Source organism: Somniosus microcephalus, chromosome 5 (assembly GCF_052327205.1).
Source record: "Somniosus microcephalus isolate GS21.2 chromosome 5, FLI_Smic_1.0, whole genome shotgun sequence".
NCBI classification, from domain to species: Eukaryota; Metazoa; Chordata; class Chondrichthyes; order Squaliformes; family Somniosidae; genus Somniosus; species Somniosus microcephalus.
The window spans coordinates 320,673,296-320,693,327 of NC_140991.1; the positions used below are offsets into that span (position 1 = coordinate 320,673,296).

General features: G+C 48.7%; 1 protein-coding gene across 3 annotated transcripts in view; it reads right to left on the minus strand.

Moving 5' to 3' along the window:
• LOC147117917 (rab effector MyRIP-like) overlaps positions 1-20,032 on the minus strand; it is a 604,936-nt gene that overhangs the window by 49,524 nt on the left and 535,380 nt on the right. For all 3 annotated transcript variants that reach the window (XM_085989323.1, XM_085989324.1, XM_085989322.1), the window contains 2 exons: positions 18,543-18,729; positions 11,689-12,362 (listed from right to left, as the gene is read on the minus strand). In XM_085989323.1, coding sequence (XP_085845449.1) covers positions 11,689-12,362; positions 18,543-18,729 — 861 coding nt within the window. The remainder of the gene's footprint in view (positions 1-11,688; positions 12,363-18,542; positions 18,730-20,032) is intronic.

Genomic DNA, 20,032 nt, shown 5'->3' on the forward strand with positions numbered 1-20,032 from the left:
CCTCCTGCGAGAGCGAGGAGCTCATGGACTTCTTCTCCCCTGCACCCTCCGCCCTCACCTCCTGCGAGAGCGAGGAGCTCATGGAATTCTTCTCCCCTGCACCCTCCGCCCTCACCTCCTGCGAGAGCGAGGAGCTCATGGAATTCTTCATCACTAAAATTGAGACCATCTGTTCAGCTGGCTCTGCCAAATCCTTCCCTTCTCTTTGCCCACCGGGCCAAGCTTCCCTGCCCCACCACCCCCCCTCCCCCACCCCCGCCCTAGCTCTGAACTTTCTCTAGTTTCTCTCCCATCTCCCCTCATGCTCTCTCCGAGCTCAGCTTGTTCATGAGACCCACCTCTTGCTCTCTCAACCCGATTCCCACTAAACTGCTGACCACCCGACTTCCCCTCCTGGCCCCCATGCTAGCTGAGATGTGTAAATGGTTCCCTCTCCTCAGGCAACTACTGGATTGTCGTAAAAACCCACCTGGTTCACTAATGTCATTTAGGGAAGGAAATCTGCCGTCCTTACCCGGTCTGGCCTATCTGTGACTCCAGACCCACAGCAATGTGGTTGACTATTAACTGCCCTCTGAAATGGCCTAGCGAGACACTCAGTTGTGAAATAGGCGGCTCACCACCACCTTCTTGAGGGCAATTAGGGATGGGAAATAAATGCCAGCCTTGCCCGCGGCGCCCACATCCCAAGAACAAATAAAACAAAAGGTACTGTCCCCCTCCCCTTCAAATCTGTGTAATCACCCCCTCCTGAAAAAACCCACACTTGATCCATCTGTGCTTGCAAACTACCCTTCCCGCTCCAAAGTCCTTGAACGTGTTCTTGCCTCCCAAATCCTTGCAGATCTTTCCCAGAATTCCATGTTTGAACCCCTCCAATCAGGTAGCTAGCACTGACGCTGTAACACCCAGTGCTATCTCAACTTCTACTCTACCTCTTTGTTGTCAGACTGCTTATCCGACATCCAGTCCTGGATGAGCTGCAATTTCCTCCAATTAAATATTGGGAAAGCCAAAGCCATTGTCTGCTGCCACTATTCCTGAGCCACCGACTCCATCCCTTTCCCTGGCCAGGGTCTGAGGCTGAACCAGACTGTTCGCAGCCTTGACCTCCTAATTGACCCTGAGCTGACGTCCCGACCCCATATCCTCTCTGATATACCTATCAATTCATTCCACACTCTCCATCACAAAGATCGTCTAAATTAACTTCTTAACATCACTGTCTCCACCCCCGCCTCACCTTATCTGCTGCTGATACCCTCATCCATGGTTTTGTTACCTCCAGACTTGACTATTCCAATGTCCTCCTGGATGGTTTCTCATCTTCACTCCCCATAAACTTCTCATCCAAAACTCTGCCGCCCGTGTCCTACCTTGCAGCAAGTCCTGCTCACCCATCAGCCCTGTGCTCACTTCAATTTTAAAATTCTAATTCTCGTGTTCAAATCCCTCCATGACCTCGTCCCTTCCTATCTCTGTAACCTCCTCCAGCCCTACAACCCTGCACGAACTCTCATATCTCTAATTCTGGCCTCTTGAGCATCCCCCACTTCCTTTGCCCCACCATCTTAGGGTCTGTGCCTTCAGCCATCTCGACCCTAAGCTCTGGAATTCCCTCCCTAAACCTCTCCGCCTCTCTCTCCTCGTTAAAGCTCACCTCTTTGACAAAGCTTTAATCACCCCTCCTAATAGCTCCTTCTGTGGCTCGGTGTCAATTTTTGTTATATAAATGCAACTTGTTGTTGTTGTATTCAAACACGGGGGGGAAAGTTGTTACAATAAGAGGTTTGTAACAACAGTTTTTGACTATACCGACATTCAATACTTTTCATTACTAAATACTGGTGGAAATGTGTGAGAGCTACCCAAGAGTGGAGTAAAGATTGAGTTCACAGTTGTACCTCTCTAACTATTGGTGCCTGAAAATTCATTAGAGCACAGCAAGACTCCCCAATATCAGTGAAACATGGAACATTCTTTGTAGAGGTCAATTATTTTCAACTGTGCCTCTGCAGTAGAGGGCAAAGGTTACAGAAAGAGGAGGCTAATGGGGTTAACATAAGAACATAAGAAATAGGAGCAGGAGTAGGCCAATCGGCCCCTCGAGTCTGCTCCGCCATTCAATAAGATCGTGGCTGATCTGATCCTAACCTCAAATCTTCTATCACTCTCCATCCACCCGAACCCATGTGATCTCCCGGGAGAGGCGAAAAACCAGCTAAAAAACCCAATGGCCAATTTGGGAGAAAAAAATCTGGGAAATTCCTCTCCGACCCATCTAGGCGATCGAAACTCATCCAGGAGATCACTCTGTCCCTATATTTTCTACAGTACTTACCTTCTGTAAAGGCGATCTCCACCCCAGCCAGGAACAGGAATAAAACCATCTCCTGAAATCTAACACAGAATTAGAACACAAGAAGTAGGCGCAGAACCAGGCTACACGGCCCCTGGGCCCACTCCACTACCCACAGGGCCATGAACATTCCAAACCTAGACTCATGTCCAATTTCCTGCCCGCTCCCCGTAACCCTTAATTCCCTTTACTTCTAGGAAACTATCTATTTCTGTTTTAAATTTATTTAATGATGTAGCTTCCACAGCTTTCTGGGGCAGCAAATTCCACAAACCTACCACCCTCTGAGTGAAGAAGTTTCTCCTCATCTCAGTTTTGAAAGAGCAGCCCCTTATTCTAAGATTATGCCCCCTAGTTCTAGTTTCACCCAACATTGGGAACATCCTCACCGCATCCACCCGATCAAGCCCCTTCACAATCTTATATGTTTCAATAAGATCGCCTCTCATTCTTCTGAACTCCAATGAGTAGAGTCCCAATCTACTCAATCTCTCCTCATATGACCACCCCCTCATCCCCGGGATTAACCGAGTGAACCTTCTTTGTACTGACTCGAGAGCAAGTATGTATTTTCTTAAGTATGGACACAAAACTGTATGCAGTATTCCAGGTGCAGTCTCACCAATACCTTGTACAACTGCAGCAATACCTCCCTATTTTTATATTCTATCCCCCTAGCAATAAAAGCCAACATTCCATTGGCCTTCTTGATCACTTGCTGCACCTGCATACTAACTTTTTGAGTTTCGTGTACCAGGACCCCCAGATCCCTTTGTACTACAGTACTTTCCAGTTTCTTGCCATTAAGATAATAACTTGCTCTATGATTCTTCCTGCCAAAGTGCATAACCTCACACTTTCCAGTATTGTATTCCATCTGCCAAATCTCTGCCCACTTACTTAGCCTGTCTATGTCCCTTTGCAGGTTTTTTATGTCCTCCTCACTCACTACTTTCCGTCCCATCTTTGTATCATCTGCAAACTTTGATATGTTACACTCGGTCCCCTCCTCCAAATCGTTAATATAGATTGTAAAGAGTTGGGGACCCAGCACTGACCCCTGCGGAACACCACTAGTTACTGGTTGCCAGTCTGAGAACGAACCATTTATCCCAACTCTCTGCTTTCTGTTAGAGAGCCAATCCTCCACCCACGCCAGAATATTACCCCCAATCCCATGATTTTTTATCTTGAGCAATAATCTTTTGTGTGGCACCTTGTCAAATGCCTTTTGGAAGTCTAAATACACTACGTCCACTGGTTCCCCTTTATCCACCCTATATGTTACTTCCTCAAAGAACTCAAGCAAATATGTCAAACATGACTTCCCCTTCATGAAACCATGCTGAGTTTGTCCTATTAAATTATGTTTATCCAAATGTCCCGTTACAGTCTCCTTAATAATGGACTCTAACATTTTACCAACCACAGATGTTAGGCTAACAGGTCTATAGTTTCCAGCCTTCTGCCTACTACCCTTTTTAAATAAGGGTGTTACATTAGCAGTTTTCCAATCTGCCGGGACCTTTGCTGAGTCCAGGGAGTTTTGGAAGATTATTACCAATGCATCCACAATCCCTACCGCCACTTCCCTCAAGACCCTAGGATGCAAGCCATCAGGTCCAGGAGATTTATCCACCTTGAGTCCCATTATTTTACCAAGTACCACTTCCTTAGTGATTTTGATCGTGTTTAGCTCCTCCCCCCCTAGAGCCCCCTGTATGTCCAGTGTTGGGATATTCTTAGTGTCCTCTACCGTAAAGACTGATACAAAATAATTGTTCAGCGTTTTTGCCATCTCCATGTTTCCCACCATTAATTTCCCGGTCTCATCCTCTAAGGGACCAACATTTACTTTAGCCACCCTTTTTCTTTTTATATAACTATAGAAACTTTTGCTGTCTGTTTTTATATTTTTTGCTAATTTACTTTCATAATCTATCTTCCCTTTCTTAATCAATCTTTTAGTTATTTTTTGCTGTCTTTTAAAGACTTCCCAATCTTCTATCTTCCCACTAGATTTGGCTACCTTATATGCCCTTGTTTTTAGTCGGATACTATCCTTAATTACTTTACTTAGCCACGGATGGCTATCTTTTCTTTTACACCCTTTTTTCCTCAGTGGAATATATTTTTTTTGGAAGTTGTAAAATAACTCCTTAAATGTACACCACTGATCATGTACCGTCTTACCATTTAATCTATTTTCCAAGTCCATTCTAATCAATTCTGCTCTCATACCTTCATAGTCTCCTTTATTCAAGCTCAGCACGCTTGTTTGAGATCCAACCTTCTCACCCTCGAATTGAATATGGAATTCAACCATGTTATGGTCACTTATTCCAAGGGGATCCTTTACTAGGACATTTTTAATTAATCCTGTCTCATTACACAGGACCAAATCTAAGGTTGCTTGCCCCCTGGTCGGTTCAGTTACATACTGCTCAAGAAACCCATCCCTAATACACTCTATGAACTCATCCTCAAGGCTGCTCTGCCCAATTTGATTTGTCCAGTTTATATGATAATTAAAATCCCCCATAATTATAGCTGTTCCCTTATTACAAGCTTCAACTATTTCCTGATTAATACTCTGTCGAACAGAGTTGCAACTGTTCGGAGGCCTATAGACTACGCCCACTAGTGTTTTTTCCCCCTTACTATTCCTTATCTCCACCCAAACTGTTTCACTATCCTGCTCCTTTGACCCAATATAATTTCTCTGTATTATAGTGATTCCTTCCTTTATTAACATAGCCACCCCACCTCCCCTCCCTTCCTGCCTGTTCTTCCTGATTGTTAAATAACCTGGTATGTTTAATTCCCAGTCATGGTCACCCTGCAGCCATGTTTCTGTAATGGCCACAAGATCATACCCATATGTCGTTATTTGTGCCATTAACTCATTCATTTTGTTACGAATGCTACGTGCATTCAGATAAAGAACTTTCAAATATGTTTTGTAACACTTAGTTCCTGTTTTTTCCCCTTTTAGTACTTTACTTTTTACTCCATACCTTCTGTCCCTTCCTGACACGTTCTGTTTTTTAATTCCCCCACTGCTACCTAAGTCTATGACCTTCTCCGTTGTCATTTCTATTATTTGCTCTCTAGAAACCTCCACCCCACTAATTAGTTTAAAGCCCTCTCTACAGCCCTAGTTATATGATTCGCCAGGACTCTAGTCCCACCACTGGCCAAGTGGAGTCCGTCCCAACGGAACAGCTCCCTCCTGTCCCAGTACTGGTGCCAGTGTTCCAAGAAGCAAAACCCATTTCTCCCACACCAGTCTTTGAGCCACGCATTTAACTCTTTAATTTTATTTATCCTAGCCAAATTCGCTCGTGGCTCAGGTAATAACCCAGAGATTATTACCCTTGAGGTTCTGTTTTTTAATTTGACCCCTAGCTGCTCATACTCCTTTAACAGAACCATCTTCCTTGTCCTATCTACATCGTTTGTACCAACATGGACCACGACAACTGGATCCTCCCCCTCCCACTCCAAGTTTCTTTCCAGCCCAGAAGAGATGTCCTTAACCCTGGCACCGGGCAGGCAACACAGCCTTCAGGGCTCCCGCTCTTGACTGCAGAGAACCCTATCTATCCCCCTAATGATACTATCCCCTACCACTATAACATTTCTTTTTACTCCCTCCACTTGAATGGCCCCCTGTACCACGGTGCTGTGGCCAGGTTGCTCATCCTCCCTGCAGTCCCCACTCCCGCCCTCACAGGGAGTAAGAACCTTGATCCTGCTTGACAAGAGCAAGGGCTGCATCTCCTTCAACACTACATCCTGGATCCCTGTACCTTCCTCACTCGTAGTCAGACCGTCCTGTCCCTGACCATGGACTACATCTGCAGTAATTAATTTCATAGGTGATACTATTACACCACTATTCAATAGGACTTACCAACTTAAAGGAATAAAAGAGAAGGAAGAAAACCAACCAACCAGCTGATCACCAACCTCCTCCTTGAATACTGTCTGTGGGGCCTGTTTGGTTGACTCGTCTCGCTGCTCCGCTTCCGCAGTGCTGTCTAAGCCTGGGAGTGGGGAACAAAACAGAACAAAAAACACCCTCACCTCCCACTTGCCCGAAGTCGCCCTCTTACCAAACTCTAGCAGCACTCAATGCACAGCACTCCGTGCACAACACTAGTCCTGCCCCTTTTATACCCGGATTCTACTTCCGGGTTAAACTCCCCAACAGTTTAATATACACTTAAAAATTAAACTCACTTCAAATAATTAACTTTTTAACGCACTAAAATTCACAAAATACACTTAAATGACTTTTCTCCCTCTTACCAAACTCTAGCAGCACTCAATGCACAGCACTGCACTGCAGTGATATATTCGGTTAAAACATCAGAAATAGGAGCAGGAGTCGGCCATTCAATAAGACCATGGCTGTTCCGATTTTGGCCTCAACTCCACTTCCCTGCCCGCTCCCCATAACCATCGACTCCCCTGTTTATCAAAAATCTGTCTATCTCCACCTTAAATATATTCAATGACTCCGCCTTCACAGCTCTCTGGGGAACAGAATTCCAAAAATTCACGAACCTCAGAGAGAAGAAATTCCTCCTCATCTCTGTTTTAAATGGCCGACCCCTTATTCTGAGATTGTGCCCCCTAGTTCTAGATTCCCCAATGAGGGGAAACATCCTCTCTGCATCTACCCTGTCAAGCCTCCTCAGAATTATGTTTCAATAAGATCACCTCTCATTCTTCTAAACTCCAATGAGTATAGGCCCAAGCTGTTCAACCTTTCCTCATAAGACAACCCCTTAGAACACTGTCACGTCACCTCTAGAACTTGGGCGGAGCATGATTCCCAACCCGGGGGGCGGAGCCTGATCCCCAGGGGGCGGAGTCTGATCCCCAGGGGGGCGGAGCCTGATCCCAACCGCGGGGTGCGGAGTCTGATCCCCAACCCGAGGGGCGGAGTCTGATCCCGAGGGGCGGAGTCTGATCCCCAGGGGGGCGGAGTCTGATCCCCGGGGGCGGAGTCTGATCCCAGGCGGTGGAGCCTGATCCCCAGGGGGCGGAGTTTGATTCCTCGGGGGCTGAGTCTGATCCCCAAATCCCAGGGGACAGAGTCTGATTCCCAGGGGGCGGAGTCTGATCCCCAGGGGGAGGAGTCTGATCCCGGGGGGAGGAGTCTGATTCGGGGGGTGGAGTTTGATCCCCAGGGGGCGGAGTCTGATCGCCAGGGGGTGGAGGCTGATCCCCAGGGGGCGGAGCCTGATCCCCAGGGGGCGGAGCCTGATCCCCAGGGGGCAGAGTCTGATCCCAGGGGGAGGAGTCTGATCCCTGGGGGTGGAGTCTGATCCCCAGGGGGCGGAGTCTGATCCCCAACCCCGGGGGGCGGAATCTGTTCCCCACCCCCGGGGGGTGGAATCTGATCCCCAACCCAGGGGGCGGAGTCTGATCCCAGGGGGCGGAGTCTGATCCCTGGGGGGTGGAGTCTGATCGCAGGGGGGCGGAGTCTGATTCCCCAGGGGTCAGAGTCTGATCCTGGGGGCGGAGCCTGATCCCCAACCCTGGGGGCGGAGCCTGATCCCCAACCCCCAGGGGGCGGAGTCTGATTCCCCAGGAGGCGGAGTCTGATTCCCCAGGGGGCGGAGTTTGATCCCTGGGGCAGAGCCTGATCCCCAACCCCAGGGGGCGGAGTCTGATTCCTCAGTGAGCGGAGCCTGATCCCCCAGTGGGCGGAGTCTGATCCCCAGGGGGCGGACTCTGATCCCAGGGGGCGGAGTCTGATCCAGCAGGGGCGGAGCCTGATCCCCAACCCAGGGGCGGAGCCTGATCTCCAACCCTGGGGGGCGGAGCCTGATCCCCAACCCCGGGGGGGCGGAGTCTGATCCCCAGTGGGCGGAGTCTGATCCCCCCAGGGGGCGGGGTCTGATCCCAGGGGGCGTAGTCTGATCCCAGGGGGTGGAGTCTGATCCCAGGGGGCGTAGTCTGATCCCCAGGGGGTGGAGTCTGATCCCCAGGGGGCAGAGTCTGATCCCAACCCAGGGGGGCGGAGCCTGATCCCCAACCTGTGTTGGGGGGCGGAGTCTGATCCCCAGGGGGCGGAGTCTGATCCCCAGGGGGTGGAGCCTGATCCCCAGGGGGCGGAGTCTGATCCCAACCCCGGGGGGCGGAGCCTGATCCCCAACCTCTGTTGGGGGGTGATGTATGGGGGTTATTTGGGGGGGGGTTATTGGGGGGTGTTGGGGGGGTGTATGGGGTATATTGGGGGGGATGTGTTGGAGCGGTGTTTGGGGGGGTGTTGTATTGGGAGTATTGGGGGGTGTTGGGGGGGTGTATGGGGTGTATGGGGGGGGGTCACGTGGTTAAATTAGAGACTGCCAGCCTCATTAAAATATTTCATTGGCCAACCCGCCCCCTCGTCCCGCCTCTGTTAAACTCCAAAGTGGGCGGGTTGGAGGCGGGTTTGAGATTTTTATAGTTTTAACATCTCACCCGACCCCAACCCACCCTTTTTTGGGAGTTCAGATTTAGCACGAAGAGTCTCGTAGTGAAGCGAGTTTGTCCATTCTCAGACTAGTTCCTAGCGAGTGTGAGTCCACAACATGAAAGTGGCCAGGAATTGATTCTGTTACCTAACTGAACACTGCGCAGGAGCCTGGACTGATTGTAGGAAACATCTCGATCCATATGGCTGAGGACAAAAACCAAACAAACTAACTTACTGAGCTTTCACGTAAGACTCATTTTATAAATTCTCACACCAGCATTTCCCGACCAATGATTGATGAAATTACGAATCACAGCCAGAGAATCACAATGGTTCACTATGCACTGAGCTCCATTAATGGAGAATCAGAGAATCATAATGGTTCACGATGCACTGAGCTCCATTAATGTCAGAACGATATGAATCTCTGCATTTCAAAATATTTTAAATAGTGCCCTAATACAATTATTTTTGTTACACCTAACAACAACTACTTGTATTTATATAGCACCTTTAAGGTAGTAAAATATTCCAAGGCGTTTCACAGGAGCGATTGTCAAACAAAATTTGACACCGAGCCACATAGGGAGATATTAGGACAGGTGAGAGGAGGTCGATTTTAAGGAGCGTCTTAAAGGAGGAGAGAGAGGCGGAGAGGTTTAGGGAGGGAATTCCAGAGCTTAGGGCCCAGACAACAGAAGGCACGGCCGCCAATGGTGGAGCGATTATAATCGGGATGCTCAAGAGGGCAGAATTAGAGGAACTCACATATTTCGGGAGGGTTGTGGGGCTGGAGGAGGTTCCAGAGATAGGGAGGGGGCGAGGCCATGGAGGGATTTGAAAACAAGGATGAGAATTTTAAAATCGAGGCATTGCTTAACCGGGAGCCAATGTAGGTCAGCGAGCACAGGGGGTGATGGGCGAACGGGACTTTTTAAAAATTTGTTTGTGGGATGTGGGCGTCGCTGGCAAGGCCAGCATTTATTGACCATCCCTTGGTGCGAGTCAGGACACAGGTGCCGAGTTTTGGATGACCTCAAGTTTACGTAGGGTAGAATGTGGGAGGCCGGCCAGGAGTGCGTTGGAATAGTCAAGTCGAGAGGGAACAAAGCAATGGATGAGGATAAAGTAGGAAATTAACTGGATAAACAGTTCTTTAAAATTTAGTTAATTATTCACATTTTGCAAATAAAAAGCCTGAAGACACATGCCCAATATAGTGATTTTCTGATGTATTTCCTTTTCATATCCATAGTCACAGGGTTCGGTTTGAGCTGCTGATAATCGGATGTTCGGTGACACCTTGTGGTACAAAGAATATTCCACACTCCCAACTCCCTACTCAGTGGGGACTTGGACGCTGCACGCTGTTTGGACACTGCACGCTGATCTGTGCAATCTAATTAGTAAGATGGGCTCGAAAGGGAAAATATTGAGAGAAATAGTTGAAAATAGTTTTTAAAGCAGTATAATAAAATGGTAAAGTGATTGGATAAGGTGGCTGTCAAGAAACAATTTCCTCTGTTGGGGGAATCCAGAACAAGCGGGCGTCATCTTCAAATGAGAGCGAGGCCAGTTAGGAGAGAAATCAGTGGCATTTTCACACAAAGGGTAGTGGAACTCTCTGGAACTCTCTGGAACTCTCTCCCTGAAAGGTTGGGGGTGCTGGGTCGATTGCACTTTTCAAGACTGAGATTGAGAGATTGTTGTTAGGTCAGTGAGTACACCTCAGAACTGCTTCATTGGCTGTAAAGCGCTTCTGAAATCCTGAGTTTGTGAAAGGCGCTATATAAATGTACGTCGTTGTTTCTTTCATATGGAGAAAGGGTGGGTAAATGGAATTGAGGTACAGATCAGCCAAGATCTAATAGAATGGCAGAACAGGTTCAAGAGGCTGAATGGCCTATTTCTGTTCCTAAGTTGCTGAGTTCCTAGTATGAATGGAGATTGGATTGTTGTGTTATTGAAAACTTGTTACATGGTCGATAGGCACTGAACCACATAAGGAGATACTAGGGCAGGTGACCAAAAGCTGGGTCAAAGAGGTCGGTTTTAAGGAGCGTCTTAAAGGATGAGAGAGAGGTGAAGAGGTTTAGGGAGGGAATTCCAGAGCTTAGGGTCCAGGTAGCTGAAGGCACGGCCACCAATGGTGGAGCGATTATAATTAGGGATGCTCAAGATGGCAGAATTAGAGGAGCGCAGATATCTCGGGGGGTTGTGGGGCTGGAGGAGATTACAGAGATAGGGAGGGGCGAGGCCATGGAGGGATTTGAAAACAAGGATGAGAATGATGCATCGCTGCATTCTATACCAAGCTAAAAAAGACAGCAAAAGGTTCACGTGCTGCTTATGGAACCTATGTTGCAGGAGTTTGTGACACCCAAATACCATTTGTACAAGTCTCTCTGTATTCTCAGCAAACAATAAGGGCAATTTGGCGAGACACCTTTCCTAGCTACAGTTGTCTCCAGTTGCCCCAATGGTTATGTTACCTAACATTTAAAAAAAAGTACACTGCCTTGTTATCCACAAACCAAGCCACCCTTTAAGACTCACTCACTGGGGGCAATGCTGACTCGGTGCAGCGGTGTGAAACGGGTGATGGCCAATCGGAAGCCTGGTTTACATCTCTCCTGATTTTTATTTCCATTGAAGTCAGTTTTACAACTATCACCCAAAGCCAGAATGACCCCGCTATCACACTGTACTATGCACTTTGTACATTGCAGTTATGATGCAACAATGCTATATATGAGAACGCATTGAATAAGCACAATAATACATTAGCTGAGTACCACAGTAATTACATTTGGTGCAATAATTTTGACTTGGTAGCTAAAAGATAAGACTTTACCTGGCATGTGTTTTTAGATGCTGATTGTTGACTTTTCAAGTGGCCATCTGCTTCGTACAGTTGCTCCTGAGACGAGCATTTGCTCCGTTTCCTTCGTCGGTGCTTCCTCTCAGATTCATCAGGGGTGTCCTCAGCTTCGCTGCTGTCCACAGTCCCAAGGTCTCGTGTCTGTGCATTGTAGTTTACATCTAGTTGCCCGGTGCAATGGGCGCCAGCCTGTTTGTGGTCCCCGTGGTCCAACAGTCTTTCATCTGTCATGACTTGATCATCCGACCCTCTCACGGATATCCGTACTGAACTGGTCGAGGACGTTTCAGAGTCTGAGCACATGGTCTCCGTGTTGGTGTATTGGCCGGATGATGGCGAGGTGACCAATCGGTGTCTGCCGTTGGCGTACAGCCAGTCATTATCGTGTTGGGAATCGGTGAAGTAGGTTTCATCCGAAGACTTCCCAGAATGTTGTCTGAACTCCCCAAGGGCTGGGCTCCAGCCCATGTCATCGTCATTGTCTTCGTCCGTTCCCATCTCGTCGTAGGCAGAAACAACGTCTGCCTCACGCTCCAGGGCGATAAACGCTCGGCTCTTAGGCTTGGTCAGTAAGCGAGGGCGGCCAGCCGGCGTGCTTTGCATTGCCGTCCAGTTCCCATCGGGACTGTGCAACATAGCGGAGGAACCTGCATTGCAACATGAAACCCCGATCAGAGAGTACCAACAGGCTGCGATATATATACAGTCAACAAGGAGACCCATTGTTTTTCCCTGGCGAGTCCAATAATATTGGGGGATATATAACAGGTCATCAAAAGATGTATTCATTACATAAAGTGTGAAAGAAGAAGGTGACATCTGGCCCATGAAGCCCATTGCTTCCACCAGACCACGTGCATGTCTGTGCGGTCGTGGAGACTCCCTAATATATTTAACCTCACAGGACAGATGAACAACTGCAAGTAAAAGCTTCATAGAAAAAAACATAGAAGATAGGAGCAGGAGTAGGCCATTCGGCCCCTCGAGCCTGTGTCGCCATTCAATGAGATCATGGCTGATCATTCAAATTCAGTACCCTGTCCCTGCCTTCTCCCCATATCCCTTGATCCCTTTAGCCTTAAGAAATATATCCAACTCCTTCTTGAATATATTTAATGAATTGGCCTCTACTGCCTTCTGTGGTAGAGAATTCCACAGGTTCACCACTCTCTGGGTGAAGAAATTCCTCCTCAGCTCTGTCCTAAATGGCTTACCCCTTATCCTTAGACTGTGACCCCTGGTTCTGGACTCCCCGGCCATCGGGAACATCCTTCCTGCATCCAGTCTGTCCAGTCCTGTTAGAATTTTATAAGTTTCAATCCGATCCCCTCTCATTCTTCTAAACTCCAGCGAGTATAAGCCCAATCGACCCAATCTCTCCTCATACGTCATTCCTGCCATCCCAGGTATCAGCCTGGTGAATCTTCGCTGCACTCCCTCCATGGCAAGAACATCCTTCCTCATGTCCAACACTCCTCCCCAATTCTCTCACAAAGGAAAACCAATTGAAAAGATCCAGGATTTTGATGTTTCTCAGACACACTGGCAGTAATTTAGATTTTGTGAGATAGTGTAATACGGGCAAGAGCCAATCAGCAGCCTGTTTTATATCTCAGGTGTAAAGTGGGCTGTGATTCACTATCACCCATTTTGAATTGTTGCACAAAGTCAAAATGACTCTCATTGTTTCTTAGGATATTTTATTGTGTGCCTAAACTTCACACCACAACAGTCTTCAGGTCCTTTCTTAACCAGCTACTTTTTCTAAATAAGTTAGTTAGTTGCACTGGATTAATTTCCACCTCCAGACACTTCTTCCTCTCTTCAAATTGTCAGCGTGTGCCCATCCCAACAAAACCCCTGTGCTCATTCATCTTCACTTAAGAATATTTAAGATATTAGGAATGTGGGACCAGGAGCCGGGCATTCAGCCTCTCGAGCCCGTGACGCCATTTAATCAGATCACAGAAGCTGAGGTTGTTCTCCTTGGAGCAGCGAAGGTTGAGTAAAGATTTGATGGAGGTGTTTAAAATCATGGAGGGTTTAGAGAGAGTAAATAAAGAGAAACTGTTTCCAATGGCTGAAGGGTCGATAACCAGAGGCACAGATTTAAGGTGATTGGCTGAAGAACCAGAGGCGACAGGAGGAAACTGTTTTACGCAGCGAGTGGTTAGGATTTGGAATGCGCTGCCTGATAGGGCGGAGGAGACAGATTCAATAGTAGCCTTCAAAAGGGAATTGGAGAAATACTTGAAGGAGAAAGAATTGCAGTGATGTGGGGAAAGAGCAGGGGAGAGGGACTGACTGGATCGCTCTTCGAAAGAGCCGGCGCAGACTCGATGGGCCGAATGGCCTCCTTCTGTGCTGGACTATTCTGTGATTCTATGATCTGTATCTTAACTCCATCCACCCACCTTGGTTCTGCAACACTTAATACCCTTACCTAACAAAAATCTATCCATCTCATTTTTGAAAGCTTCAATTGACCCCCAGCCTCAATAGCCTTTTGGGGGAGAGAGTTCCAGGTTTCCACCACCCGTTGTGTGACGAGGTGCTTCCTGACATCGCCCCTGAACGGCCTGGCTCTCATTTTAAGGTTCTGCCCCCACCAGAGGAAATAGTTTCTCTCTATCGACCTGATCAACTCCTTTAATCATCTTAAACACTTCAAGTAGATATTGAGGTTCATTACAGAAAGATTACTAGTTCCTGCTCGGCAATGGCATTTGACCCAGTCCTGTCGAACTTTTGAAAAATAATGGCTAACTTAAACAAACTTAAAACAAGAGAAATGATGTTGCAGGGGGAATTGCTTTGCTGAAGCTGCCGATATTTATCTTAGTTACAGGTTTGGGCACCTGGTGTTCACACCACACACAGATTCCTAGATTACATTAGGCAGGCCATTAGGCCCATTGTGCCCAGAATACTCTCTGAAAGAGCTAACCCATTTCCCATTTCCCAGCCCTTTCGCCATATCATTTAAAATCTTTCTTTTTCAAATATTTTTCCAACCCCTTTAAAAGCGGTTATGGATTCTGCCTCCACTACTGTTTTTGTAAGGGCACCTTCTACGAAAAATACATTCTCCTACCCTCTCTCCTCATTTTTTTTGGTGATGATCTTAAATTTATTCCCTCTAACTACCAACTCACCAACCAGCGGAAAAAGTTTCCCGGCTTTACCTTAGCAGAACGGTTCATCGTTCTGAACACCTCGATCAGATTGACTCTAAACCTTCCCTGCTCTAATGAAAAGAGCCTTGGTTTCTCTTAAGTCTCCTCTCGTAACTAAAGCCTCTCATACCTACTATCATCCGAGTGAATCTCTTCCGTATCCTCTCCGTGGCCTTGACATCTTTCTTAATGTAGGACTCTCAAAACTGGACAAAATACTCTAACTGCGGCATAATCAATGAATCATTTAGGTTTAGCATTACCTCATTGCTTTTGTACTCTTTACCCTTATTTATAAAGCCTAGGATCCCAAATTCTCCTTTTTTACAGCTTTATCAACCTGTCCTTCCACACGTATTTTCAGCAATAACCATATAGAGAGCGAGAAGAGCAGCGAGGCAGAAAGCAGTGAAACTGTAAACAATGTTCTTCTTTTGAACATTCAGCTCGACTTCTCCTCTTCAAAGATTTGAAGAACTAGAGAGGTAAAACATTATTAGCTATTGCCAAAACCCAAGGTCTGAATTAGGACAATTTGGAATCCTTTCAAAAAAAATCCAAGTTATTTTGAGGTTTTGGATGGGGACCAGGCTCTCCAGTCTCAGGGATCAACGCTATGCTCTTCCTGACTGTCCACTCCAGTTTGGCCTCTTGCCTCTGGAAACTCAACCTCCCTTTCTCAGCATCTTGTCTTCTCATCATCACTCTGAATGTATATTCCGTGCCACTTGCTACTCACTCTCAACCTTCTCTCTCGTTCTCCCTTGCCAGCCCGCAGCTTTGACCCCCACACTTTTTCCTCTCCCCCCTTCTTCCCCGCTCACTTGCAGTCCTAATGTTTTCTGTTTTCCCAGTGATATTAATCGAATGCTCACTCCTGCTGTTCCTGTTTATAATTTTTCTTACTATTCCCTCGCTTTTGTGTATTTTTTTCTCTCTCTCTCTGGCCTAGGGAAGGATATACTTGCCATAGAGGGAGTGCAACGAAGGTTCACCAGACCGGTTCCTGGGATGGGGGGATTGTCCTATGAGGAGAGATTGAGTAGACTAGGCCTATATTCTCTGGAGTTTAGAAGAATGAGAGGTGATCTCATTGAAACATACAAAATTCTTACAGGGCTTGACAGGGTAGATGCAGGGAGGATGTTTCCCCCTGGCTGGAGAGTCTAGAACCAGGGGTCACAGTCTCAGGATAAGGGGTCGGCCATTTAGGACTGAGATGAGGAGAAATTTCTTCACTCGGAGGGCGGTGAATCTTTGGAATTCTCTACCCCAGAGGGCTGTGGAGGCTCAGTCATTGAGTATATTCATGACAGAGATCGACAGATTTTTGAATATTAAGGGAATCAAGGGATATGGGGATCGGGCGGGAAAGTGGAGTTGAGGTCGAAGATCAGCCATGATCTTATTGAATGGTGGAGCAGGCTCGAAGGGCCAAATGGCAGACTCCTGCTCCTAGCTCTTATGTTCTGTATGTTTTTTAGCCACTCCTTGTGCCGTTCCCGTCCAATGGTGCACAAGCAGCCCACTCCAGCACTCTTTTCCGGTCCTCAAGTCAAGCGCCCGATTGTTCTGCACACTGGTTTGGCCGAGCGGGCCACAGCGGCTGCTGAGATTGTCTGTAAACCCCAGCATTTACTCACGGTTCAGAGACCACTCAGACAGGACAGTGTTGCTGCAGCCCCACAGCTGGTTCTTTGACTGACTGGAGCCAGGGTTGGGTGCTGTGGCTGCGGCCTTCTGCACAGCCAACCTCCCAAGGCCAGTGCTGGGTCTGGAGCCCAGGCCGAAGCAGGGCCTCCATTACATTACATCACATTATAAACTGCTTACCTGGCCTATCTTAAGCCTTCTGAAAGTTTAAGTAAATTATATCCCGCTGCTAATTCTTGCATGTTAATTTAGTTACCTTCTAAAATAATTTAGTAAACTCATGAGGCATGACCTGCTTGCCCCAAGATTGTCAGGTTCCACCCAATGGTGAAAATTACTGTCGCGATTTCTTTATCTTCAAATTGTTAATGATTGGCAGGTGACGGCTCTAACCTGTGATACACTGGTCCATTTAAAAAACTATCTCATGGTGAGTCTCAACATATAATATTGAAAAAATACCCCACAGTCGCTGCATTCACTAGATTGATTCCTGGGATGAGAGGGTTGTCCTATGAGGAGAGATTGAGTAGATTGGGCCGATACTCTCTGGAGTTTAGAAGAATGAGAGGTGATCTCATTGAAACATACAAGATTCTGAGGGGGATTGACAGGGTCAATGCTGAGAGGTTGTTTCCCCCTGGCTGGAGAGTCTAGAACCAGGGGTCATAGTCTCAGGATAAGGGGTCGGCCATTTAAGACTGAGATGAGGAGGAATTTCTTCACTCAGAGGGTGGTGAATCTTTGGAATTCTCTGCCCCAGAGGGCTGTGGATGCTGAGTCGTTGAGTATATTCAAGGCTGAGATCGATAGATTTTTGGACTCTAGGGGAATCGAGGGATATGGGGATCGGGCGGGAAAGTGGAGTTGAGGTCGAAGATCAGCCATGATCTTATTGAATGGCGGAGCAGGCTCGAGGGGCCGTGTGGCGGAGCAGGCTCGAGGGGCCGTGTGGCGGAGCAGGCTCGAGGGGCCGTGTGGCGGAGCAGGCTCGAGGGGCCGTGTGGCGGAGCAGGCTCGAGGGGCCGTGTGGCGGAGCAGGCTCGAGGGGCCGTGTGGCGGAGCAGGCTCGAGGGGCCGTGTGGCGGAGCAGGCTCGAGGGGCCGTGTGGCGGAGCAGGCTCGAGGGGCCGTGTGGCGGAGCAGGCTCGAGGGGCCGTGTGGCGGAGCAGGCTCGAGGGGCCGTGTGGCGGAGCAGGCTCGAGGGGCCGTGTGGCGGAGCAGGCTCGAGGGGCCGTGTGGCAGAGCAGGCTCGAGGGGCCGTGTGGCGGAGCAGGCTCGAGGGGCCGTGTGGCGGAGCAGGCTCGAGGGGCCGTGTGGCGGAGCAGGCTCGAGGGGCCGAATGGCGGAGCAGGCTCGAGGGGCCGTGTGGCGGAGCAGGCTCGAGGGGCCGAATGGCTGATTCCCGCTCCTAATTCTTAGGTTCTTATGCATTGATAATTAAAACTGCCCAAGTCCCGTAATGATCTTGGACATTGTGAGGTTGTAGATCGGCGAGAGTTCTCCCGATCTCACGTCGTAACGTTGGTGGAAACCCTAGAGAAGCCTCGTGAACGGCCGTTCATGCCAATCCTTCTGATGTTTCTGCCACTGTTCCCTCTATGTTACGGCGAGAATGCCCAGGGAAATGTTCCCCCCATTGTTAGTCTAACTGGCTTATAATTCCCTGATTCACATGGTGGCAATGTTGTCGTAAAATATAAAAATATACGGTTAAGGTTACCAGAACAGATTTCCTGAGAGGTTTCTTTGCTTTTGTACAATTCAGGAACCCAGTACCTTTACCACTAAATCATCATTGAAGAGTTGAGTGTTTTAAACTATTAATAGATTCTGTCATTTCACCTTGAAAAAATTCCTGTTTTTTTTAAATTATTAAAGCAAACCTTGTACATGCTGCAGGTAACCTGTGTCTGTTAGTGACCAATCAGCAATGCCCGCTCGGAACGCTCTGGGATCCTGCACCCTGCGCAAGCAGCGCCCCCTGTTGGCCAGGTACCTGCATTATCCAACAAATCCATACTTTTCCAGCTGGGCAGGGAGTAGGGCCGGACATCTGTACGTTGCGAGGGCTGGAATTGTCCCTGTTTCCACATCGCCTCTGAGATCGTGGATTTAAGATTGGCTTCGGCCATCTCTTTCGTTAGAGTCTCCTCGCCTGTCAGTGAGAACTCCGAGCGGGACCTCTGGGAAGGGAAAACAAACCGGTGATTAATAGGGTTGCCCAAACAATTTTACGCTCACTTATGATACTCTTTGTCAACCGAGGATTTATTTTGCTATTTGAGAAACTGAGGTCATGGGATAATGCCTCCAGTACAGTCACTGTCGATGTTCAAAGGCACGGGCAGGAAGATGAGGGAAATCAAAGCGTAGATTAGGAGACGCCAAGCTTGGTTTCTAAAGCCGGGGGTCTTAGGAAAGAATGAGTTCGGTGATGCACATCGCTGTGTTTATCAACATAGCAGGACAAGCGGGAAAGTCACGTATTGCTCACAAAAATAATGCAATGCTGCAGTTGGGGATTGTGGGTGTTCAGCAGTGGCTCAGTGGGCGGCACCCTCGCCTCTGAGTCAGAAGGTTGTGGGTTCAAGTCCCACTCCAGAGACTTGAGCTCAAAAATCTAGCCTGACACTCCCAGTGCAGTGCTGAGGGAGCGCCGCACTGTCGGAGGGGCAGTACTGAGGGAGCGCCGCACTGTCGGAGGGTCAGTACTGAGGGAGCGCTGCACTGTCGGAGGGGCAGTGCTGAGGGAGCGCTGCACTGTCGGAGGGGCAGTACTGAGGGAGCGCCGCACTGTCCGAGGGGCAGTACTGAGGGAGCGCCGCACTGTCGGAGGGGCAGTACTGAGGGAGCGCCGCACTGTCGGAGGGTCAGTACTGAGGGAGCGCTGCACTGTCGGAGGGGCAGTACTGAGGGCGTGCTGCACTGTCGGAGGGGCAGTACTGAGGGAGCGCCGCAATGTTGGAGGGGCAGTACTGAGGGAGCGCCGCATTGTTGGAGGGGCAGTACTGAGGGAGCGCCGCACTGTCGGAGGGGCAGTACTGAGGGAGCACCGCAATGTTGGAGGGGCAGTACTGAGGGAGCGCCGCATTGTTGGAGGGGCAGTACTGAGGGAGCGCCGCAATGTTGGAGGGGCAGTACTGAGGGAGCGCCGCATTGTTGGAGGGGCAGTACTGAGGGAGCGCCGCAATGTCGGAGGGGCAGTACTGAGGGAGCGCCGCAATGTTGGAGGGGCAGTACTGAGGGAGCGCCGCATTGTCGGAGGGGCAGTAGTGAGGGAGCGCCGCACTGTCGGAGGGGCAGTACTGAGGGAGCGCTGCACTGTCGGACGGGCAGTACTGAGGGGCAGTACTGAGGGAGCGGTGCACTGTCAGAGGGTCAGTACTGAGGGAGCGCTGCACTGTCGGAGGGGCAGTACTGAGGGTGCTTGCTGTGCGCAAATTGGATGCCGCGTTTCCTACATTACAATAGTGACCACACTCCAAA